The sequence below is a fragment of the Aptenodytes forsteri genome, unplaced genomic scaffold, assembly GCF_000699145.1.
Source record: "Aptenodytes forsteri isolate BGI_AS27 unplaced genomic scaffold, ASM69914v1 Scaffold336, whole genome shotgun sequence".
Taxonomy (NCBI): domain Eukaryota; kingdom Metazoa; phylum Chordata; class Aves; order Sphenisciformes; family Spheniscidae; genus Aptenodytes; species Aptenodytes forsteri.
Window position 1 is genome coordinate 3,184,834 of NW_008794911.1, and position 19,791 is coordinate 3,204,624.

A 19,791-nucleotide genomic window follows, 5' to 3' on the forward strand; every position below is an offset into this window, starting at 1 on the left:
CGAGGCCGCCGCCAGCCCCCGCCTGTCCCCTCACGTCCTTCCCGCCTGCGGAGCCGCCCTGTGAGGATCCCCGCTTGCTCCGGGCTCCCCCGGCCGGCACTTGGGCCGCGTCGCCTCACCCTGCTCTCCTCCCCGCGCTTGCGTTGCCTCACGCCACAGCCCGCCGTCCCCAGCCCTGCTGGGGCTGCCGGAGGGGGACGATGCCTGGCTCGGCCCGCGAGCTACGGCGGGAAGGTGCGTGTTGGGCTCCCCGGGCTAGAGGCAGGCAGGCCGGCCGGCTCCCCAGACTTCACCGGGCTTTTGGCTTCCACCGTGAAAATACGGCCCTGAATTATCCCGAGCGGCGGCTGTGGCTGTGCGTTGCACCAGGTTGCTTGTGTAATTGAGATCAGGATCCCCAGGGATCCCGATGTGTCTGGCTCCCACCGAAATGCTCAGAGGCCTTTGAGGATCTGGGAGCGCTGTAAAAGCACGCTTTTAGGCTGCCCCTTATTCTTCTGTGGTGGGAAAAAGCCCGAACTTTGACAGTGAGTTTTGAGTACCTGTGCGGCTGAGTAAATTATGCAAAAATGAACGAATATGCTTAGTCTGAGGGACAAACCAGATTCTCCTGTGAAGCAAATACCATCACTGCCACCACCTTAGGTATGTTCTTATTTTATTGTGGCATTGGGATTTTAACCGAGTTGCAGACAGCTGCCCCGATCATGGCCCGGAGCTGAGGGCTCTGTGTAGGCAGTGGTTGCACCCTGTCCACGCCAGCGTCCCCTCCATCCCCCTTCCAAAGAAATGCACTGTTGTGTGTTCGAGCGCTGTCTGAAACCACCATGCATCAACCACCTCTCCTGACACCTGTGTAATAAATGACATTTTTAAAGTGGGTGATTGTGTTTAGTGCCAAAGCAACAGGAGGATATTGCAAAAGAGGAGATGAATGCTCATAACCATATTCTGCTGTACTGTTTTCATTTCTTCTGCTTGCTACCCACAAATGTGTGGATGCGCTCCCCAAGTCCCCCAAAAAACCAACCAAAAGCAAGGCCAGTGCAGTACGATTTAAGTTTATAAAAGCTGGACTTCACTTGATGCTCTCTCCCTTATTTTATACCAAAGCGGAATCCAGATCGTTGTTGCTTTGAAGCGAGTACTGTGCTCAAACCTCATGTGTACCCACTTCGCCAGACAACAAAACTAGCAATGTTCTTCCAAAGGTGTTGCAATTGAATGTCTCCAGCTTCTCTCTTATGCCTCAAAGGAATGCTTTTGGGTATTGCCATGTATTTGTATTCCTTTTTGTATACATTCACATCAACTTTTTAAAGACGTACTGAAGAATTTCTGCTAGGCTGCTTGAACATGCCAAACCTGAACTTTAAAAATAGCTCTTTCTTTCACTGTAGGACTTTTTTTACACACTTGTGTACCAATATATTTAGTATATATATTTATTTATCCAGTTGAATACTGTCTTTTTATTGAAACAATCACAAATATTTCCTTCATATTTTCAAGGGCTAAAGCTAGAAGTAAATAGAACTTGAGTTTAATTTGGGGCAGATATTTTTTGATGCTTAGCTATTAAACTGAGGATAATAACTTTTTTTTTTTTTAAATTCACAAGCAGCATACTCATAAAAATTTACAGTTACTTGAAAATTGTCCTATGGCATAACACTGTGAATAGCTTTAGGGTAAATGAGAATTTCTAAGCCTTATTGTTGGGAAGTGCCTGTTTAAAAGAAAGAAGAATATGAAATAGGCTTATTATATTAGAAAAATAATTAATTAGCAGGTACACGTGAATTTAATCTTATTTGTCAAATGCCAGTGAGCACTTGTAAATGAGAACTTCTATATTATTGCAAAGTGATGCAGTTTATGTTCTTTTATTCAAGAGAACCAGAAGGACCAGAAGGATAGATAGGAAAATGAAAATTTCATCCTGCTCCTGTTTCATAAAGGATTTATTGTAACCTAAGTAAAAGCTATTGGTTTGTATGAGTTCTGAAGCAGTTTCCATCCATTTAGTTTGATCTTCTGCATCACACTAAAAACATGCAATTTGACGAGAACGCATAAGTAAGCAATACTGACAAGGGTTCTTAGTGGGTGGTTACAGTACTTACGCAATTTAAAGCACTATCTGAAATTGTTTCATTTTATGTTAAAATGCTTTTGAACAAAATCATACCAGACAGTTCATTGCTACAAAATGTTTAAAAAGTGTCAGCCACCCCTATGTACTGAAAATGAAGGTGGGAAAATAGGCTTCCCAGGTCTTCTGCAGCAGTGTTTTTGGAGCAAGATTTGCCTCTAATTAAAAACCTCGCCAAGGAGGATATTTATAATGTCCTGTTTCTGTGGCAGTGAGGAACATAACTAAGTAACTTTCTTGTTTTGTGTAGTTTCAAGGCTTGTGTAAGTCAGGGGAGAAGCTTTCATTGATTCCAGTGATCTCCGAATCATGCTCTTTATGGGCAAATGTTCAGTAGTAGTTACCAACAAACAACTTTTTTGATACCTGTTGAGCAGAGTTAAGAAAACATGACAGTCGTGGTGTCTGTAGCTGTCAATGAATATGCAAAAAAGCCCCAACCAAACAAAAATCCATGAGGCAGAACACTGCTTCAGTACAGCATGAGGCAGGGCTACGCCTAAGTTCAAGAAGACCAGATGTGGAGGAACAGCTCAACAGCACATAAGTTATGTTAGCCTAGATATTTTTCAGACATGGTTTATTGTTCTACTACATGAAATCGTAAGCAGAGGTTATTTTCAGTGATGGTCCTTTCAAGGCTATATTAGGCAGAAATGCCATTAAGACATGCACTTCACAAAGGCAAGTTTCTCACTATTTATCCTTCTACTCAAGGTTCATGTGGCCAAGCTGTAGAAAGAAGAAAGACAATATGTGACTTGAGGAACATGATTGTAAAGAAAACTTATTAGGTGTCGCTTTTTATCCTGAAACAATATTGAAGCAAAGCTTTGTAATGATTCCAAGATACCTTGTGAACCTGCAGGTCTTGTCTTTCATAAGGAATTGTGAAAATTGTTGGTTTGGAGTTTGTTTAGTTCTTGTGCTGATGACTTTGCATCTTCATAGCTTCCTGAAGCCTTTACCTGTTGGCTGACTTTTGCCCTACTTAATCTCTACTGCCATTGTATGCTGTGGGATGTCCTAATTGTTGTATTCTGACACTTATGAAACTAACGTCTGTAAAATATTTTTTCTATAAATGTATGGATTTACAGACTAGCTGATACTGAGGTGAGATGCGAACATTTTGTAATAACTTATCTTTGATGACTTATCTAAATTAAGAACCTCACCTTTGGCAAGAAGTAGAGTCTTCCACTGATTTCTACAGATACCGTCCATGAACCACATAATTTATTCTCCCTGTGTTCTGTTTCATCTGTAGAATATTTATTTATTTATGTGCGACCTTAAAATACAACTAAACCAGAAATGTACAATTTTAATGTATGTTTTTATGACTTTTAATCCCACTGTCTGAATCTCCCATTGGAGTATCCCTTCCTACTGGTAATCTTACATTTGCATTTCAAGTTTGAAAGTAGTAAGAAACTTAGACTTGCCACTAGTTTAGTATTAAATATTTCCTCTTTCTATCTAGTTGTTTGTAATTTCAGGTGAAGTTTCCCACGTTCTGTGGGGAAAAAACTGTAGCATTTGATTTCTGAGATGTACTGAGAAGCAAAATAATTAATAGGAAAAGTGAAATAGTAATTTATAACTGGAAGAGAGTATGTCATACGATTAATTCAGCCAATAGAGTGTACTAGAACACTGATTTTATATCAGCTACATATTGTCAAACACCATGAAGTATTCTTAACAGTACTGTTTGATATTCAGATTTCAGACAATTGGCCTGGATACAGTCTGGATTTGTTCACTTATCCTCAACACTACTATGGAGATCTGGAATATGTGCTCATACCTCATGGCATTATTGTTGACAGGTATGTGTAGTTTGAATGTTACTAAATAAATTCTTTGGTCAGTAGTATTATTCTTTTTTATAAAGCATGTCATCCACAGACAGCGTGTATATAACATTTGTCCTAAAATGTTATATTAGCAATTATAAAAATACTTTTATTTGTTTAATTTGGAAAGTAAAAAAATGCGTGAAGGTTAGGAATTGCTAGACTTATAGTTGCCTTTGCAACTCCCTGTCTAATTTGATTCACCTAATTTCTGATTTGGGCATTGAATGAGACAGGGGTCCCACAAAAAGGAGTGGGATCATGTAGTGAAATTGGCATTGGTATGTAAATTACAAGAGAGCTGAACTGAAGGTGAAAAGGCAAGTACAAAGCTTTGTATATAGTTATACTTGAATGTCCCACTTGCACTCTAACCATCCTGTGTTTTCAGTACAAAAAGGAGAAGAGACTACATTTAATTACGTACAACTTTGGCAACTCTGTAGTACAAATCATTAATGCCGATCAACCTAATGGTTCCCGACTGCACCACTGACTTCTGCCATTCAGCACAACGAAAGAGCTTGTCGTGGACTGTTTGGGTCCAGATGCTAGGTTTGGAGGGTGACAGTGGGAAAGCTTGATCATCCCTCATTCCTTACCTTGTAGTAGTTCCCATATGCTCTCAGTGTACGCATTTGATGGTGCTTTGGTATTTGTGGTAGTCCAGCTCTGTTCGTGCTCAGTTACTATTTTGACATGCTGTTAAAAATCTCATGAAAAAGTTACAAAATGGAAACGGTAATTTTCGACAGTGTATTTATTGGGAACATCTGAATGGAATTTCATGAGACATTTTCAGCCTGCAGCTTTCTACCTACCACATTTAAACAGCCAGTTGCAAGTACTGAAATTGTTGGAACTCCTTGAAAGAAGATTGTAAACATCCATCATAAGGAAGAGTTAGGACTCCTGTATTTGTTTTTAAACACAAGCTTTCTTTCATTGCCTTTTCAGTTACCACTGTGTTGAATTTTTAATCTCTTTTGGTTAGGGTCAACTGACTTTTAACTCCTCTTTTTTTTTAAGTAAATACGTTACAACTTCAGTTCTCATAGATTTCAATATAAATTTGTTTGAAGTAAGCATTGAACTGCAGTGGTTTTTTTGTACAGCAGAATGAACTCCACTGTTTTTTCTTACTCCAGCAGAAAAGACTGATTCTGTTCTAATGGAAAAGGACACAGAACTGAATATATTGTGATCATGCAAAATTTTCATGTAGGAAGAAGGCTCAGCACTTGAGAAAATTCTCTTGTCAGTTGGTAACAATTAAATACAGGTTAAAGAACCGGTATGTTTTTATTTAGAAATTGAAATGAATACATTTTTGTCTATGCTGGAGTGCATACTCTTTTAAAATGCAAAATGGTCTTTGGAATTTTTGGAAAATTCAGCTCCTCAAACAATCTGAGGAAGAATATAAAAAAATGAAAATCACCAGAGAAATGTTTCTTCTTAACGAGAGGTTTTCCCCATTATTCTCAGACTTGATAAAAGATGATAAAAGACTATTTTACTAGTCTTCAGCAAAGTAAGTGAAAGTCTTTTAATAATCTTCATTCTTACATCAGTAAAAGGAATTATATATTTGAGGTCAAACAAGGTAATCTAATGATATCTTCTGTTTTTCAAATCTAAAAAGTACTAATTGCAGCTATATGGAATTTACCTGAGCATTACAAATACAAAAAGATGTGAAAATGAAGCGACAGCTTTTGCTCGTAACTAGTATATTATCTTCAATTTAGAGTTTATTCTTCTCTGGTACATGCGCACATGTAGATTTCACTAAAGTTCAGTGTATTTATGTAGTGGCAAGTGGATTTCCATGTTACAGTGGGCAGAGAAAAAAAAAGATGAAAAATGCAATCATGAAAGACATGGGATAAGTTATAGGATTATTTAATAAATTGCATCCTGTCAAGAAGTCCACTCTCATTGAAACTACTAATCTAATTCAGAGAGCTATCAAAGAACTTTCCAGCGAAAGTGTTTACAGAAAATAATGCACTGAGCTGTTTTTCCTCAAAACATCAAATGACATCATTCAGTTTTCTGTTGATACCTGCTTTATATCTAGAAATGACCTGATACCCTGTTTTAGGTCTAGAAATGCCATCTACCTTGTTCTTTAGAAATCAAAGCTACTTAAGATAAGCATTCATGTTTAATATTTTTATCTTGAAAATTTATGTACCATTCTATAGCAGAAATGTGTATGTTTGGTTTCAATCATCTGCCACATTGTGTTTGCAATGCAGAATTGTCAAAGAGAAGACAGATATGGGAACCCTGCAATTCTGGGTTAATTGGAGCATAACCTTGATTGTTCTCATGTGTGTGAGCTTGAACAAGTCACTTAAGCTCTTTGCACTCTTTTTGCTGTGTGAAATAGCGATAATGTGCACTCTTCATAAAATTTTGATGGATGCTATATTTCTTTCTGGTATTTATGTATATTTTTATTAAAATTGTAGGGGTAGTGTCTTACAAAGCCTATCAGTGTGACGTATTTCTAATAATTCTCTTCCCTATCTTTCACTTAATTTATTGTTCTTGGGTAGTAACTAACATAACAAGTTAGGGGATTGTACAGGAATATTTTATATTGATGTTTCCTGTGAGGTAAAATTGAAGGCTAAGTTGCATTCTTTACTCCAAAGTCTCTGAAATGCTTATGAATTCAATGCTGAGATGTGTTACTCCCTTTTCTATAACTGGGGAATTTATGCATTTAAGGTTAACCAGTTTGATTCACATGCTTTGCATCTTGCATCCATCACTCTGTATCTGCCTACTGTGAACTTGATCCAAACCCAGTCAAGTCAAGTCAAGACACTTAAACAGACTGTCAGTCGAGCGATATATTCACCATAGTGTTTCTTTGTGATGACATGGAAAGCATACCATGAACTTAGAGAATCTGCATCTAATGTTATTTTATCCTTAATTTTTTTGCCCCAGGACAGAGCGATTGGCCAAAGATATTATGCAAGACATTGGAGACAATGATATTGTGGTTCTCTGTGTCCTCAAAGGCGGCTACAAGTTCTGTGCTGACCTTGTGGAGCACATTAAAAATCTCAGCAGAAATTCAGAAAGGTTCATCTCCATGAAAGTCGATTTTGTTAGACTGAAAAGTTACCACGTAAGTCAACAACTTATTTATGTAGATTCTGGTTTTATGTTCATAATAAATAGTGGACTTTTGTAAATGGGAAATTTATTTTTTTTTCCCAAATTATAAGAAAAACAGTGTGAAAAATATTTTTGTTTGAAAAACATGTGAGGTTTTCTTTCAAAATATTTGCTCATGTCCCTTTATACTTTATGGATACTATGAATGAGGATATGAAGCGTCCTCAAGCTGTATTTTTTTATTTAATCTGTCTTCACTTTTGGACAGAAAATTATTCAGGTTTCCGTCAAGTAAAATGTCAGCATGTTGTTTGTTCTCAAAATCCTCAACAGTTCTGTCAAGTTTATTTCATGTTACTCCATTTTCCACCCCCACCCCCACATAGTTTGCCATAACTGCAAGATGATAAATCTATGTCTTACTCTAAATGTTTAATGCTAAATAAATGAAATGCTTTCATCTTCATAACATGCAGTTTGCATAGTAGCAAAATATACCACTAGATGATGATAGTGTTTTATAAGAAAATGAAATAAGCCAAATCCAGTGTTGAAGTAAGGATCAAGACTTCCTGTTATCTTCAGAGGAAATTATGCAATAATGATTCATTTGTTTCAGTGAGGCAATGATAATGAGATGACCTTGAACCAAATCCAGTGTTGAAGTAAGGATCAAGACTTCCTGTTATCTTCAGAGGAAATTATGCAATAATGATTCATTTGTTTCAGTGAGGCAATGATAATGAGATGACCGGCCTTTTTTTAGAACGCGTGATTACAATTTCTATTTGCATAAGCTATACATTTATATTCCACCTTGTAGTTCACACTCCATAGTAAGGGAGCATTTCTAGAAGTAAGTTGTCCTAGAAATGGCTGAGGAAGTACACTAAATAAATGGAGTGATAATACAGTTTCTCTCTGAGCACAAATGCAACTTGCTGAGTCCAGTAGTTCCCACAATAACTCTACATCCTTTCCGCAGTCAGAGGTTGGTTGGCATTTTGCTCTGACCCCAGTGACCATAAACTTTTCCTAACTTTCACAAATCCAGCCTGAATTTTTTCCATCATGGGAGAGAAGTGGATGAGAGCCTTTTGTAGCCATTTGGTTAGGATTTGGTCCTAGGACTTCTCTTTCAAGAATTAGTCAGGTCTATGAAGGACAAGGGCAATACTAATATTATACATTTTCTAGCTATTTAGCAGTATTGAAGAACTAATTAATAAAGTAAAATATAATGTTTGTCTCACATAAAGGCACATGGAAATTATACTTGTATTTTTTGGTGTAGTAGTGATAGCACTTCAATAACACTTCTTGGTGAATAGTGGAATTACTTAAATTGGTTTTTATTTTGCACCTGGCATATAGGTAATGCACATGCTTTTCCTGTTGGGTTATGTCTTCTCCAGTATGAAGATACCCTGGCTCTAAAATTTCTTTCCTTGGTGACCAGTCAACTCTTATTAGCCATACTAACCCATAACCAATGAGTGGCAGGAGATGTACACTGCAGAAGTGGAAATCTTCACATCATTGCTTAGGAAATAAAATAAAAGCATGTTATATCAAACTGAAACTGCAATACAGATTTTGTTATGCAAGGATGCAATTATGAAGGCTAAATCCTAGATGATCCTAGCATTTAGTGGCTGTGCATGTTTTGGATCTTAGCCTAATGCTTTAGCAGGAAGGTAGTGCCTTCCCTAGAACTAGTGCTTGCATCTAGTTTTTGGAAAATAAATCCTTTTTTTCTTATAAGTCCTTCCAAACAGGTGTCATGTATTTAGAGCCTGAAGCTATGCTTGATTTAGTGCTTGGAACAGTGCTTGATATCTTCCTGGACGTGAGAAGCTGGCTGACACTGCAGTATAAATTTGAAATGGCATTAATATTGGTAGATTCATTCCATGAGATATGCATAAATGTAATGCTGACTAAAGTACTAGTACCACTACCTGTCATCCTTTGTGTTTTGAGTTGTCGTTGTGTCCTGTCCAGTTACAATTTTTAGAGAACGTACCCTTGTCAACATAGCCGTGGTCAGAACACTTGAGGAACTAGCTGTTACTCGTTTGAGTGACCCTTTGTCCCAGCCTTATATGAGACTCCCAAATCCTCCATGTCAGTTGTTTATCCTGTAATAACATACCTCTCACAATGTTTTACACTTTAATCAGAGGCAAATAACTACAGTTTTAGAGGTAAGACTTCTTTGCTTCCCTTTGCCTTTTCTGTTCCACTTTCTGTTAATACTTACTACTGCTCTCAACCCATTTTTCTCTCTTTTTATCCCTTTTTCATTTTATAGACACTGTTCTTCTCAAATTATTTATCCTGCTTCCTTCTACTAACTGTTCTCTATTTCTCTCCTAAAGGGAGTCCTGCTGCTCTCAATATACTTCCTTCAGATATGTCTCCCTTCCCCCCTCCAGCTGTTTAAATCCAACAACTAATTTCAGCTCAAACTCATGGGATTTTTGAATTGTCTCATTCCAACTTCAATTCTGAAAGGTTAGTCGATTTTTAGAGGTTGCAATTTAAAGTGGGATTTCTTGGTTTAATCATGTAGCAAAAATGGGCTGTAATTATGACCCAAAGTCAGATCTTGGCATCAGTGAAAGTGCATCTTAACTGCAAAGTATCAGCAGAAAATGTTGTATTTTGATGTCTGGCATACGGACATGATTACCTTTCAAATAAAAGGAGATTGCAAATATGACCAGCTTTACGTGGCTCTTCGTTTTTCAAACCTGTCATCATATTCCAGAATTTAGACACTTAATTAAGATGTTAAGATCTGCTTTCATATTAAGTAGCTGAAAGTTGCGCATGTAAATTCTTTTTTAGACTTCTTCATACAGATGAATTGAGTTTTAAATGAAGCATAGTACATTTAGATTCTCTGGATATTAATGAGATGAGGGGCTGTTTGTACTTCCAGAATCAGGATGGTTTTATCTGGTTTGCAAAGTGTTTGACCTATGTGCCTAAGCCTGGACATTTTTATGAGAAAACCTGTGTTTTTCAAATGGTGTCTTAGTTTAATTACCTCAAATTGGCATGTCAGATTACTGAATTTAGTATATATACAGGTAAAGTGGGAAAATACCATTTGTTTATTATTTTCAGAGGAAACAAAGTGGAATCCAACTTAGGAAACCGTAGCTTAAAAATAATGTGGTTATACTGTTTATACTCTACAGACATCAGTATTAATTCTTAGATCTTTAATAGAATTCCTGCAACTGAAACTGGAGGTACAGCCTTGTCTGAAAGCATGTTTTTACTTCCTCTAGAAATTGAACTGTTTTTCCATTTGTTTAGGGTTTTTTTTCACTAGAATGCTAAAATGATACGGTAGAGAAAATTAAGACGTTTATACATGTGGACAGAAACTTATAGGCTTACGTATAGATGAATAAATAAATATTAGGTGTGCTTAATTGTAAACGAAGTTTATACCTGTAAATCCATAAATATACGATTTACAAAGAAACACTTGATAACATTGTTATAACTCAGATTTTGAAGGCTTCTTAATCAGTAAGAATGATATTAAAAATAATAATGAAAAGGAAAAGTATGGTGAGTGGAAGATACATGGATAGTTTTCCTCCATAGAAATAGGATAAACTCTTTGGAGAATGCTGTTTCTTGTAGACTTACAGGTGATACAATATACTTGTTCTCATTTTAATTTTGTGTATTTAAATGAGCTCAAAATAAGGAGATTGTTTAAGCGGGGATTTGATTAGAGACTGTATGGTGACTTTACAAGCTTCTAGCACAGTAGGCAAAGTAAAAGAAAGCACCAAGGTGAGAGTTAGAAAATATTATTTCAGAAATAAACAGATATGGAAGTATCATGTAGACTTAAGGGTAAGAGTCAGGAAGTAGATGGAGAGGAAAATAAAATCCAATGATAGAAATTTGAATGAGAAGCAGCAGCTCTGAGTTTTAAGAGGCAGAGAGGAGAAAACATACACTTTTTTGAATGAACTCAAGACATGTGAGGCAGTAAGTATAGTGAATATGATTTCAGAAATAAACAGATATGGAAGTATCATGTAGACTTAAGGGTAAGAGTCAGGAAGTAGATGGAGAGGAAAATAAAATCCAATGATAGAAATTTGAATGAGAAGCAGCAGCTCTGAGTTTTAAGAGGCAGAGAGGAGAAAACATACACTTTTTTGAATGAACTCAAGACATGTGAGGCAGTAAGTATAGTGGGTAGACAAGGAAGCACTAGAATAGTCCTCACATGAAATGGAAAGCTGCATGCCAAGTTTTAGGCGAAAACAATGTATTCTGGAAACGCTGATGTAAGAACTGATAGAATTCGTCAGCTTCTCAGATATTAAGTTCTAAGACACTGGATTTTAATGTAACATAAGTTAGGAACAGTGGAATTGACTGCAGAGACTTTTGAGTTTAAAACTGGATGAATAAAATCTAATATATTCAATTTTCACTATACTGCATTTTTTCCTGAGTGATCACTCCTCCACAGGGAATCAGAGCTCTGAAGTTGAAAAGAGGTGAGAGTTTCAGATTGATAGAAGAATTCAAAATTATTTTCAGAAACATGATAGGTTGAAGTCAAGGATGAAAAGTAATGGAGGAAGAAGTTGGGCTTGGGAATATCATCCAAGGAGAATATGACACCAGCAGGAGAGGTAAGAAACATGGATCCAGAAATTCCTTAATGTGTTTGTGATACTGATAACTTTAGCAGATTAAAGAACTAATTGGGAAGAATCCAGAGGGAAGTACAACAGAGGAAGCGGGAATGTGTTTTACTAGGGTGTTTACAAATTAATAGATAGGACTATACAAGAAAGAATGTTTAAGGATGAACGAAAAGAGAGAGTGAACAAAGGAATAGAAGGATGTGGATGTCATGAAGAGAAGGGCTGACTGGCATATGTCTTAGTAAAAAAACATAGCATGAGAACCATACCAGAAGAGTAGACTGTTCATGGCCAATAATTAGAGCTTCTCTGTTCAGTGTGGAAGAGACCATTTAGGACAGGCTGATAAAGGTAAAGGTTGACTTAGAGCTTGAGACAGAAGAGGATGTTCTGGCTCATCAATTCTAATCCCCTACTAATAGATGCAACAATATCACCTAATCCTGTTCCATGGGTATGCCAAATGCAATCTTTAAACCAAAGTTCAATTTTGAAATGGAATTGGAAAAATTAAATGGAGAAGTAGAGGAAGTATGCAGAATCTGTAGACTTTCTTGAGAAGTTCTCAGCAACCTGTCAGTAGAAGAGAAAGTAAATGCATGTGAATTAAGACTTCATTAGTGGACAGATGATGGAAGCTAAAAATTGAAAGAATCATGCTAAGAGTCGTTGTTGAAACTGGTGGTGGGGACTGGTGGAAGAGAGGTAAAATACCACATACTTTTATTAGGCAGAACAGTGTGCTTTCTACGTGCATTGCTACCTGTTCTTGTGAAAAATGTAGTATTCCCATGTTGTTATCCATAGCTGTCTATTTAATTCTCTTAATTATTATATTTTACAAAGTATGATAGTAGACCTCACATTTTGGGGAAGGGCAAGTGAATCTCGGTGGCATAGCTTTTTTTCAGTGAAAACCATGGTGAGCTAAACTAGGAGTGAGATTGATACTTTTCCTTAAGACTTTTGTGATTTCTTCAGTTATTCCTGTGCGGACTAAAGTGACAGAAGATGAGTCATCTCTGTTATTTTGAAATTGTGCAATGCACTTCTGAAAAAGTATAGTAGATGAATTGTTGATAATCAGATTATACATCATAGTTGTTAATTCCATCTTGAGCACAGATTATTACAGAATATTAATCTGTTTTCCATATAGTATCTGAATTGTGGGTTCTAGAAGTGCATTTTTCATCTTCTGGTGTCAAGAAGATATTGTTGAAAATCATCCTGAAAAATATGAATGAACTTCAAAGGAATGTTGCTTGCTAGTCACTTGGAGGAAAGTGCTAGAGGATTATGTGCATTTGGTCAATTCATGTACATCTTTAAAATGAATACATTATTTATAGTTTCCAGAACATAACTAATAAAAAAAGTGACCTCTGAATTGTAATCCATGCACAATGGTGCATTGAAATCTGTTCACAAACAAATCCATTGATATGATCTGTTTCCTCTTCAGCCTCCAGTTGTTTGAAATATATTTACAACTGTTGGTTATTAATCTTGGCATAAACAGGACCATTAGTGCTGCAAAATTCCAAAAACAAGCAACAAAACAAGAATTGTTTAGTAGAAATCTGAATGTTTTTGCTATATGAAGCCATCTCAGTAAATAATTTTGCTAAATCTCTCTACTGTAGGAGTAAGGAAACAGAAGGATTTTATGAGTAAGTTGAAAGCTGGTTGGTAAATGTAATAAACCAATTTATTTTTCTGCCATGTAGCTTTACTACTCATACACCATTACTAAATATTTAAATTATAAAAAACACAACAGCCTGAGGCATCAGACTATAATCAGAGCAGAGAATGGTGTAAAATGTACACTCCTGCTTTGCATAATAACTTATTCAGTATAATTTTACTGTATGGAGCTTGTTTTTTTAAGATCAGTATGAACTTCACATCTGAAAACAGTATGTTGTAATCCTGACGCTGAAAAGAAAGTAATTTCAAAATGTTTTTATTCATTTAACCACACAAAAGAAACAACAAAGTGTATTGCTTGCATTTAATGTGCATCCTAAAACGAAAGAAAATCCACATTAGCTTTTGTACTTACATATTTTCTCTTGGGCAGGCTGTGAGTTCCCTTTATTTTGCTTCACACACACAGTTTAGCTGATGACCATGTCATCTTCTTGATGCTGAGTAGCCATGGAAGAATTACAAATTGGAGCCTACCTGGTAGAATGAATTCCTATCAACTTTAAGGCCAAATTCTGCAATAATTTCACCGGACTGAACTCCAGATTATCTGCGAATTATCAATTTGACATGAAATAAATAGCTTCAGTGTAGGCAAAATGTGGTTTATTTATTTAATTTGAAGAAAGGTTGTGCGTGTACTAGACATTCAAAAACTAAAATATACTCTGTTAACCTTTTTCAGATGCATGGCTTGCAGTCAGCACTGTAGACAGCGAACACCTACCTGTACAGAGAGTTTTGCAGCGTGGCATACTTTTAGAAGCTAATGGGCAACAAACATATGACATTAATTTAGTCCACAAAAGCTACCAGTGTCAGGGATATAGACCTTAAAGTTGTTGCTGTTCTGAGAAATGTGTTCTAGTGACTGTAGCTGGTGCTGCCAAATAGGTGTCTTATGGGCAAGCTAAACATGAGAGGTTTGGGACTAGAAATCTACTCCTAGAATTGCCAAAGGGATTTTATCTCTGTGTACTTTTCCATGTCTATGAATGGATAAGATGGCATTTGCATCCTAAAGTAGTAGTATCTTTTTGAGTGAAAGCGCTGTGAAATGCTCAAACCTGCTAAAACTAGTGAGTAAAAGGTCCTTTACAGTTCCAAGCCAAAGATACTCCCCAGTCTTAAGCAGGCACTGATGCTATCTCTGTATCTCTGATGCTTCAGTTATTTCCTGAAACTTAATAAGACCTGAGATGGTTAGGAAGGTGAGGAACAGTGGAAACAGATCATATTTTGTGTGGATAGAATGTTTGGAGATGCTACAATTCACAGTCCTCCTAATTGTGTCTGAATGTTCATTTTCCAAGTGTTAAGACTTGTTTAAAAATATAATATTTTTCATGAAAGAAACAAAAAACACTTCTACGTGCAGCAGTGTCTTACTGCAAAATGTCAGCCTCAGAGACGCTAAAGCTTTTCAGAGAAATAGCTGAAAATGTGTTAGTAGTGGAAGTTGTCCCAAAAGCTTATTCTTGCAACTAGCTGATGATTTTTTTTAAGACATTTACAAAAATGTAATGAGAAGAACAGCAGCCTTATTGGTTACTCTAATAGTAACAGCATGATTCAGGCAACTTTGAGAATCAACTCTCCTGCCAGATTCATCTGTACATCAGGTACAGATAGTGGTTTGGTGTGAAACTAAGACACTGGAAATGGGTCTCTTTTCTGATTGCATCTGCACTGACTGGAACGATGACAGTCTCCGGTTCATTCCTCAGCGACTGCAGTGCCCTCCTGCCAGTCACACTTGCCAGCTCAGCTGCTTCTGAGCATTTCCTAACCTGTCTGTCTTAGCCAAGATGAGACCAGTTACCAGAGACTTCCTATTTGAACGGCTTGAGCTTGCTGGATTCATTTTTTCTGACCCAGATGCAGGCATGCATCTCAGCCTGCCAGTAGCCCCTGCCAGAGGGAGAGTTACAAGCAGCTGGGGACAGCTTGTGGGCAGTAACTTCTTTAGTCAGTACAGATCCTGCTGGAAAAAGAAGTCTGCCCACAGTTGAGGGATCCTCATCACCAAGGGTGCATTACGGCGAGCCTTAGACCCCCCTCATCTTTATCTGAGAGATACTCCTCAGAGGTGTCAGAAGGAGCACGGGTATTTCAACCCTAATTATTTTTGAGAATCAACCTACTTTTCATAGTGTTCTCAGGCAAACTGGAGAAGGCTATACTGTATGTAATAAAATGTGACCTTAAAATTCAGTGTCGTGGAACTTCTCAGGTCTGGAGGCAGACGCTTTCCTTTCTAGGCATCTACAGCTTCCATTTAACGTGATGGCAGAGTTGTGAGATAGGAGAGCTTAAATTCATCACTCGCTCAAGGCTGTCTTGAGTGTAAGGAGGAAGAAAGTGTTTCTAATTTAAGTTATTTTAATTAAAACATACAGTATTTTCCTGTTGGACACCGCTTAGGGGCTTGGAGTGTTACTAATAATATAAGTAGGTGTTAATTTGTGGGCATAGTTCAGGAAAGGTCATAATAAGCCTATCATACAGTCAGTTTATCAAGTTTATCTGCAATGTAAAACTTACTCATACAGGGGTGATCTCCGTAACTGTATGCATCAGATAACACACCTACACACCCCTTACATATGTTAGCACCATCTGAATTCTTACTGATTTTTTTAAGTATGAGTAAGTGTTTCAGTGACTCACATATAAAAGATTTGGGGGAACCAAACAGCTCAGCCGGGGGAGAACTGAGTAGGAAGCAGCCTGATTGCCATGGGGACAGAACGAGAACAGATGTGGCCGTGAAGGCAGAGTGGTACTGAGCTGCGCTGCAGCTCTCCAGCAATATCAAAATATTAAGGCATCTATGGGGCATATTAAAGCAAGCAATTACGTGCCTTGTCAAGATACTTTTATTTTTTATCTATTGTTCCCTGCTTAGATATTGCCTTCCTTTATACTGATTTGTGATTTTTCGCTGTGGAATTCTTTTTTCTAACTGAAAAAATTTTACAGTTTTCCTGCATTGTGGGTTGATACTCTGTTCTTGTGGACTTCAGACCTAATGCAAACTCCACAAGAGGTATTTTCTAATCTTTCTGGAGAAATTTGTCTCCCCAAGGGTCACATTTTTCTAACAAGCTGTAATGTTTTCTTTTGAAAAATGTTTTCCAATTTGAAATAAAAGTTTTTGATTACAGTATGCTACAGAGGGTACAGCTACTATGTATAAATGGAGTTTTAGATCTGAAGTTAATTTTTCTTAAGTTTTTTTAATATTTTTTTCATGAGCTTAAATCTTCGGTGTTTTTAAGCAATCCAGGCTTCTGGAACATCTTAACATTTGAGACTGTGGATGTTTTTAGAATTGGTCAGTTTTAGAACAGATTCAAAGCATCAAGGGATTTCATTAAAAGCATTCAAGAGGTCATCTTTTCAAAGAGTTAGATTCTAAAGTTCCCCTGGATACAATATTTGTTGTAAAGCAGTGATTTGTTACAAAGCCTAAAAAATTGAAGTTTAGTCTTAGTAAAATATTTTGTTTCATATTCCGCCAAAAATACAGCAAGCTACTACTAAATTATGACATTTGCAGCAATACTGTATGTCATCGTTAGGAGAGACTACAGTCTATATTTTCAGTCTGCTTCACAGATTTTTACAGTGACAGGGAGATAGTCTCTTACATATAAGAAAGGTCCAGAACATAATGGTTGCTAATCCTGCTGTACAAATAAGTTCTGACGAGTCTGAAAGTACCATGACATGTTTATGCATTGGAAAAATAGCACCTTGATTACTTATTTGGATGCTAATAATACCATCTAGTGTGTGGTTTTTTATATTAAGATCTGAAATGGGGCAAAATTAATTAAAAGAAGCCGGAGGGTTCTAATTTTCCCAAGGAATTCTATGACTCTCTTACTGGCATCTCTTAAATGCTGTTTCTTGAAACACATCATAGCATGTGTGATGTTCATGCGGTGCCACACCCCAGGGGTGCTGTAAGGCATAAAACAAAAAGGTTACTTTAAAGGAATATCGCCATAACAAGAAGTACTGTATTATCGCAGTGCTTATCTGGGTGACAAATACAAAATTCTTTTCCCTCCTCATTTGATAGACAGAAGTTAGAATGTTAAATAGGGAAGGGATACTGTAAAATAACCTTGTAAGAAAACTCACAGAGGATATGTGTCTTGTCAAAAGTTTCCAAGCTGTCATGAGCCAAGGGACTAAACATAGTGGTATGAAAGAGAGCGCTACTGAGTTGTGAGAGTCAATGATACACTAGACTCCAGATTGCTGAAAGGGATTAAGCATTTGAATTTTTTATCAGTCTCATCTTTTGTGAATTTGCTTACACCTATCTATCTGTTTTCTCAGCCTGTGGCTATTTGACAAATTTGAAGATTCTTCTCCTACCTTCCTTTTATCACCAAATCCTAGGAACTGCTGATAGTCAGGGTCAGAAGGTTAGTACTTTGTGCTTAGTCTAGAGAAAGCTGTTTTCTCTTGTGCTTGCCGAACCCCCCAAGGGACAGGGTTTTTAGTACCAGCTACAAATTCACTATACGATTTTTCACAATGTTCATTTACTTTTGTTCATTACTTTACAACACAATTAAGGTAAGATGGTACATATGGATCTAGTAGTGTCCCAACTGGCATGCTGAGACCGTCTGTTGATGCTGGGAAACATGACTTCTAGTTCTGCTGCTGTAATGTTCATGCATTTAATGTTAAACAATAATTGGGTAAAAGACAGATACTCCAGTTAACGTGGTCTTGAACCCAAACTGACCTTTTCCTAGCTGAGTCCAGCATAGCTGGCCATAGCATGCTTGATGTCCTTTATGATTTTTGCATTACCATAGCATAGTAACAGGAGGAAGATTTTCCCTACATGCTGAGGAAGAAAAGAAGCCCAAGTCTCCTATTCCAAGAGCGTGGGCTTGTATTACATTATTATCACAAAAGGTGGACACCCTTAGTAATGCCTCCTGGCAGTCCAAAATGAGTACCTGAGTAGGATTATGGCAGTTCTGGAGAGTACACTTCCTAAATTGTTCTTTTGCCTGTAAGTTTTAAATTTTATTTGCCTCCCATCTCTGGAGACAAAGTATGTGGTCTGAACCACATGACTGAACAGCCCTATGAAATTGTTAGTATCTTTTCTCATCCTGGAACATATGCAGATTTTATTTCTATGTTTTAAATATTATTTTACAGAATAAAAAGAAGTTATAGTACAAAGAAACCTCAGACTACACACTGTGGAAACTAACCTGAGTTTTGAGGATATATCGTGTTTCTGATTTATATACGATTTAAAACATTTGGTATCACATGTTCTTGATATCAGGTCTTGCTGATCTTTTTAAGTGTACAGATGCTGTTTGTGCCATATGGTTATATGTGGTTCTGCAGTCTTACTGCCTCATTCTTAAACAAAATAACCCATTGAACCAATACCAAGCAAATACATAAAACAGAATTGCTAAACCAGAAAAGAAAATATGAAATAATTTATTGTCTATAATCCTTATTAGCCAAGTTAACTGGTCTAAATTCTGCTGCAATTTACAACAGTTTGGCCCTTTTCCTGTAGAGTTACTTCATGTTTATGCCAATAAAACTGAAATCATATCTCTGTTTAGAGATTTTAAGGAAAGTTTTACCTGCAATAAAACAATGGGGGTAGATCATGTATGCAGTCATGTTTTTAGAAAATTTTCTTTATTTGAAAATATTTGGAATATCTTTATTCTGTATATCTACAGAATTTATTAATAGGTGGAAATATAGTGTGAACACATGCTTCCAGCAAATTAGAACAGTGTAAAGAATTTACAGTTTTTAATATTTGCCCCTAGCAAATATGTTCTTAGTTGCAGGTATAATCTGTATTAACCTGTGTTAACTGCATTAACATTGCATGTGAGTTCACCTTTGTTGATGTCTGAGTGTCCACGTAATTCCAAATGCCTTGACCGGGAAGGGAGAAGCTTCAATGGCAGTTTATGCTTCATTAAATACCAGAGAATCTCCATGGAAGCAACTCCTATAGGGGATGAATTTTCTAGTACCTATTTCAAGATACTTTACCTTCTTTGGATTAAATACAGAGAAGGCATGAAGGAGTCGTGGTACACAAGAAGTTACTGAATGTGTGAACAGATGATTGTAGACAATCTAATTTATTATGCTTAATAACTTACTGTTGCTCTGAGAGTTGTTTAAGCTGAATGATCTG

At 36.9% G+C, this 19,791-nt stretch overlaps 1 protein-coding gene across 1 annotated transcript in view; it reads left to right on the forward strand.

The window, feature by feature from the left end:
* The first annotated feature begins 200 nt into the window (after positions 1–200).
* Positions 201–19,791, forward strand: part of PRTFDC1 (phosphoribosyl transferase domain containing 1) — a 48,474-nt gene continuing 28,883 nt past the window's right edge. The window contains exons 1-5 of the mRNA XM_019470987.1: positions 201–234; positions 896–956; positions 3,256–3,271; positions 3,884–3,990; positions 6,985–7,168. Coding sequence (XP_019326532.1) covers positions 201–234; positions 896–956; positions 3,256–3,271; positions 3,884–3,990; positions 6,985–7,168 — 402 coding nt within the window. The remainder of the gene's footprint in view (positions 235–895; positions 957–3,255; positions 3,272–3,883; positions 3,991–6,984; positions 7,169–19,791) is intronic.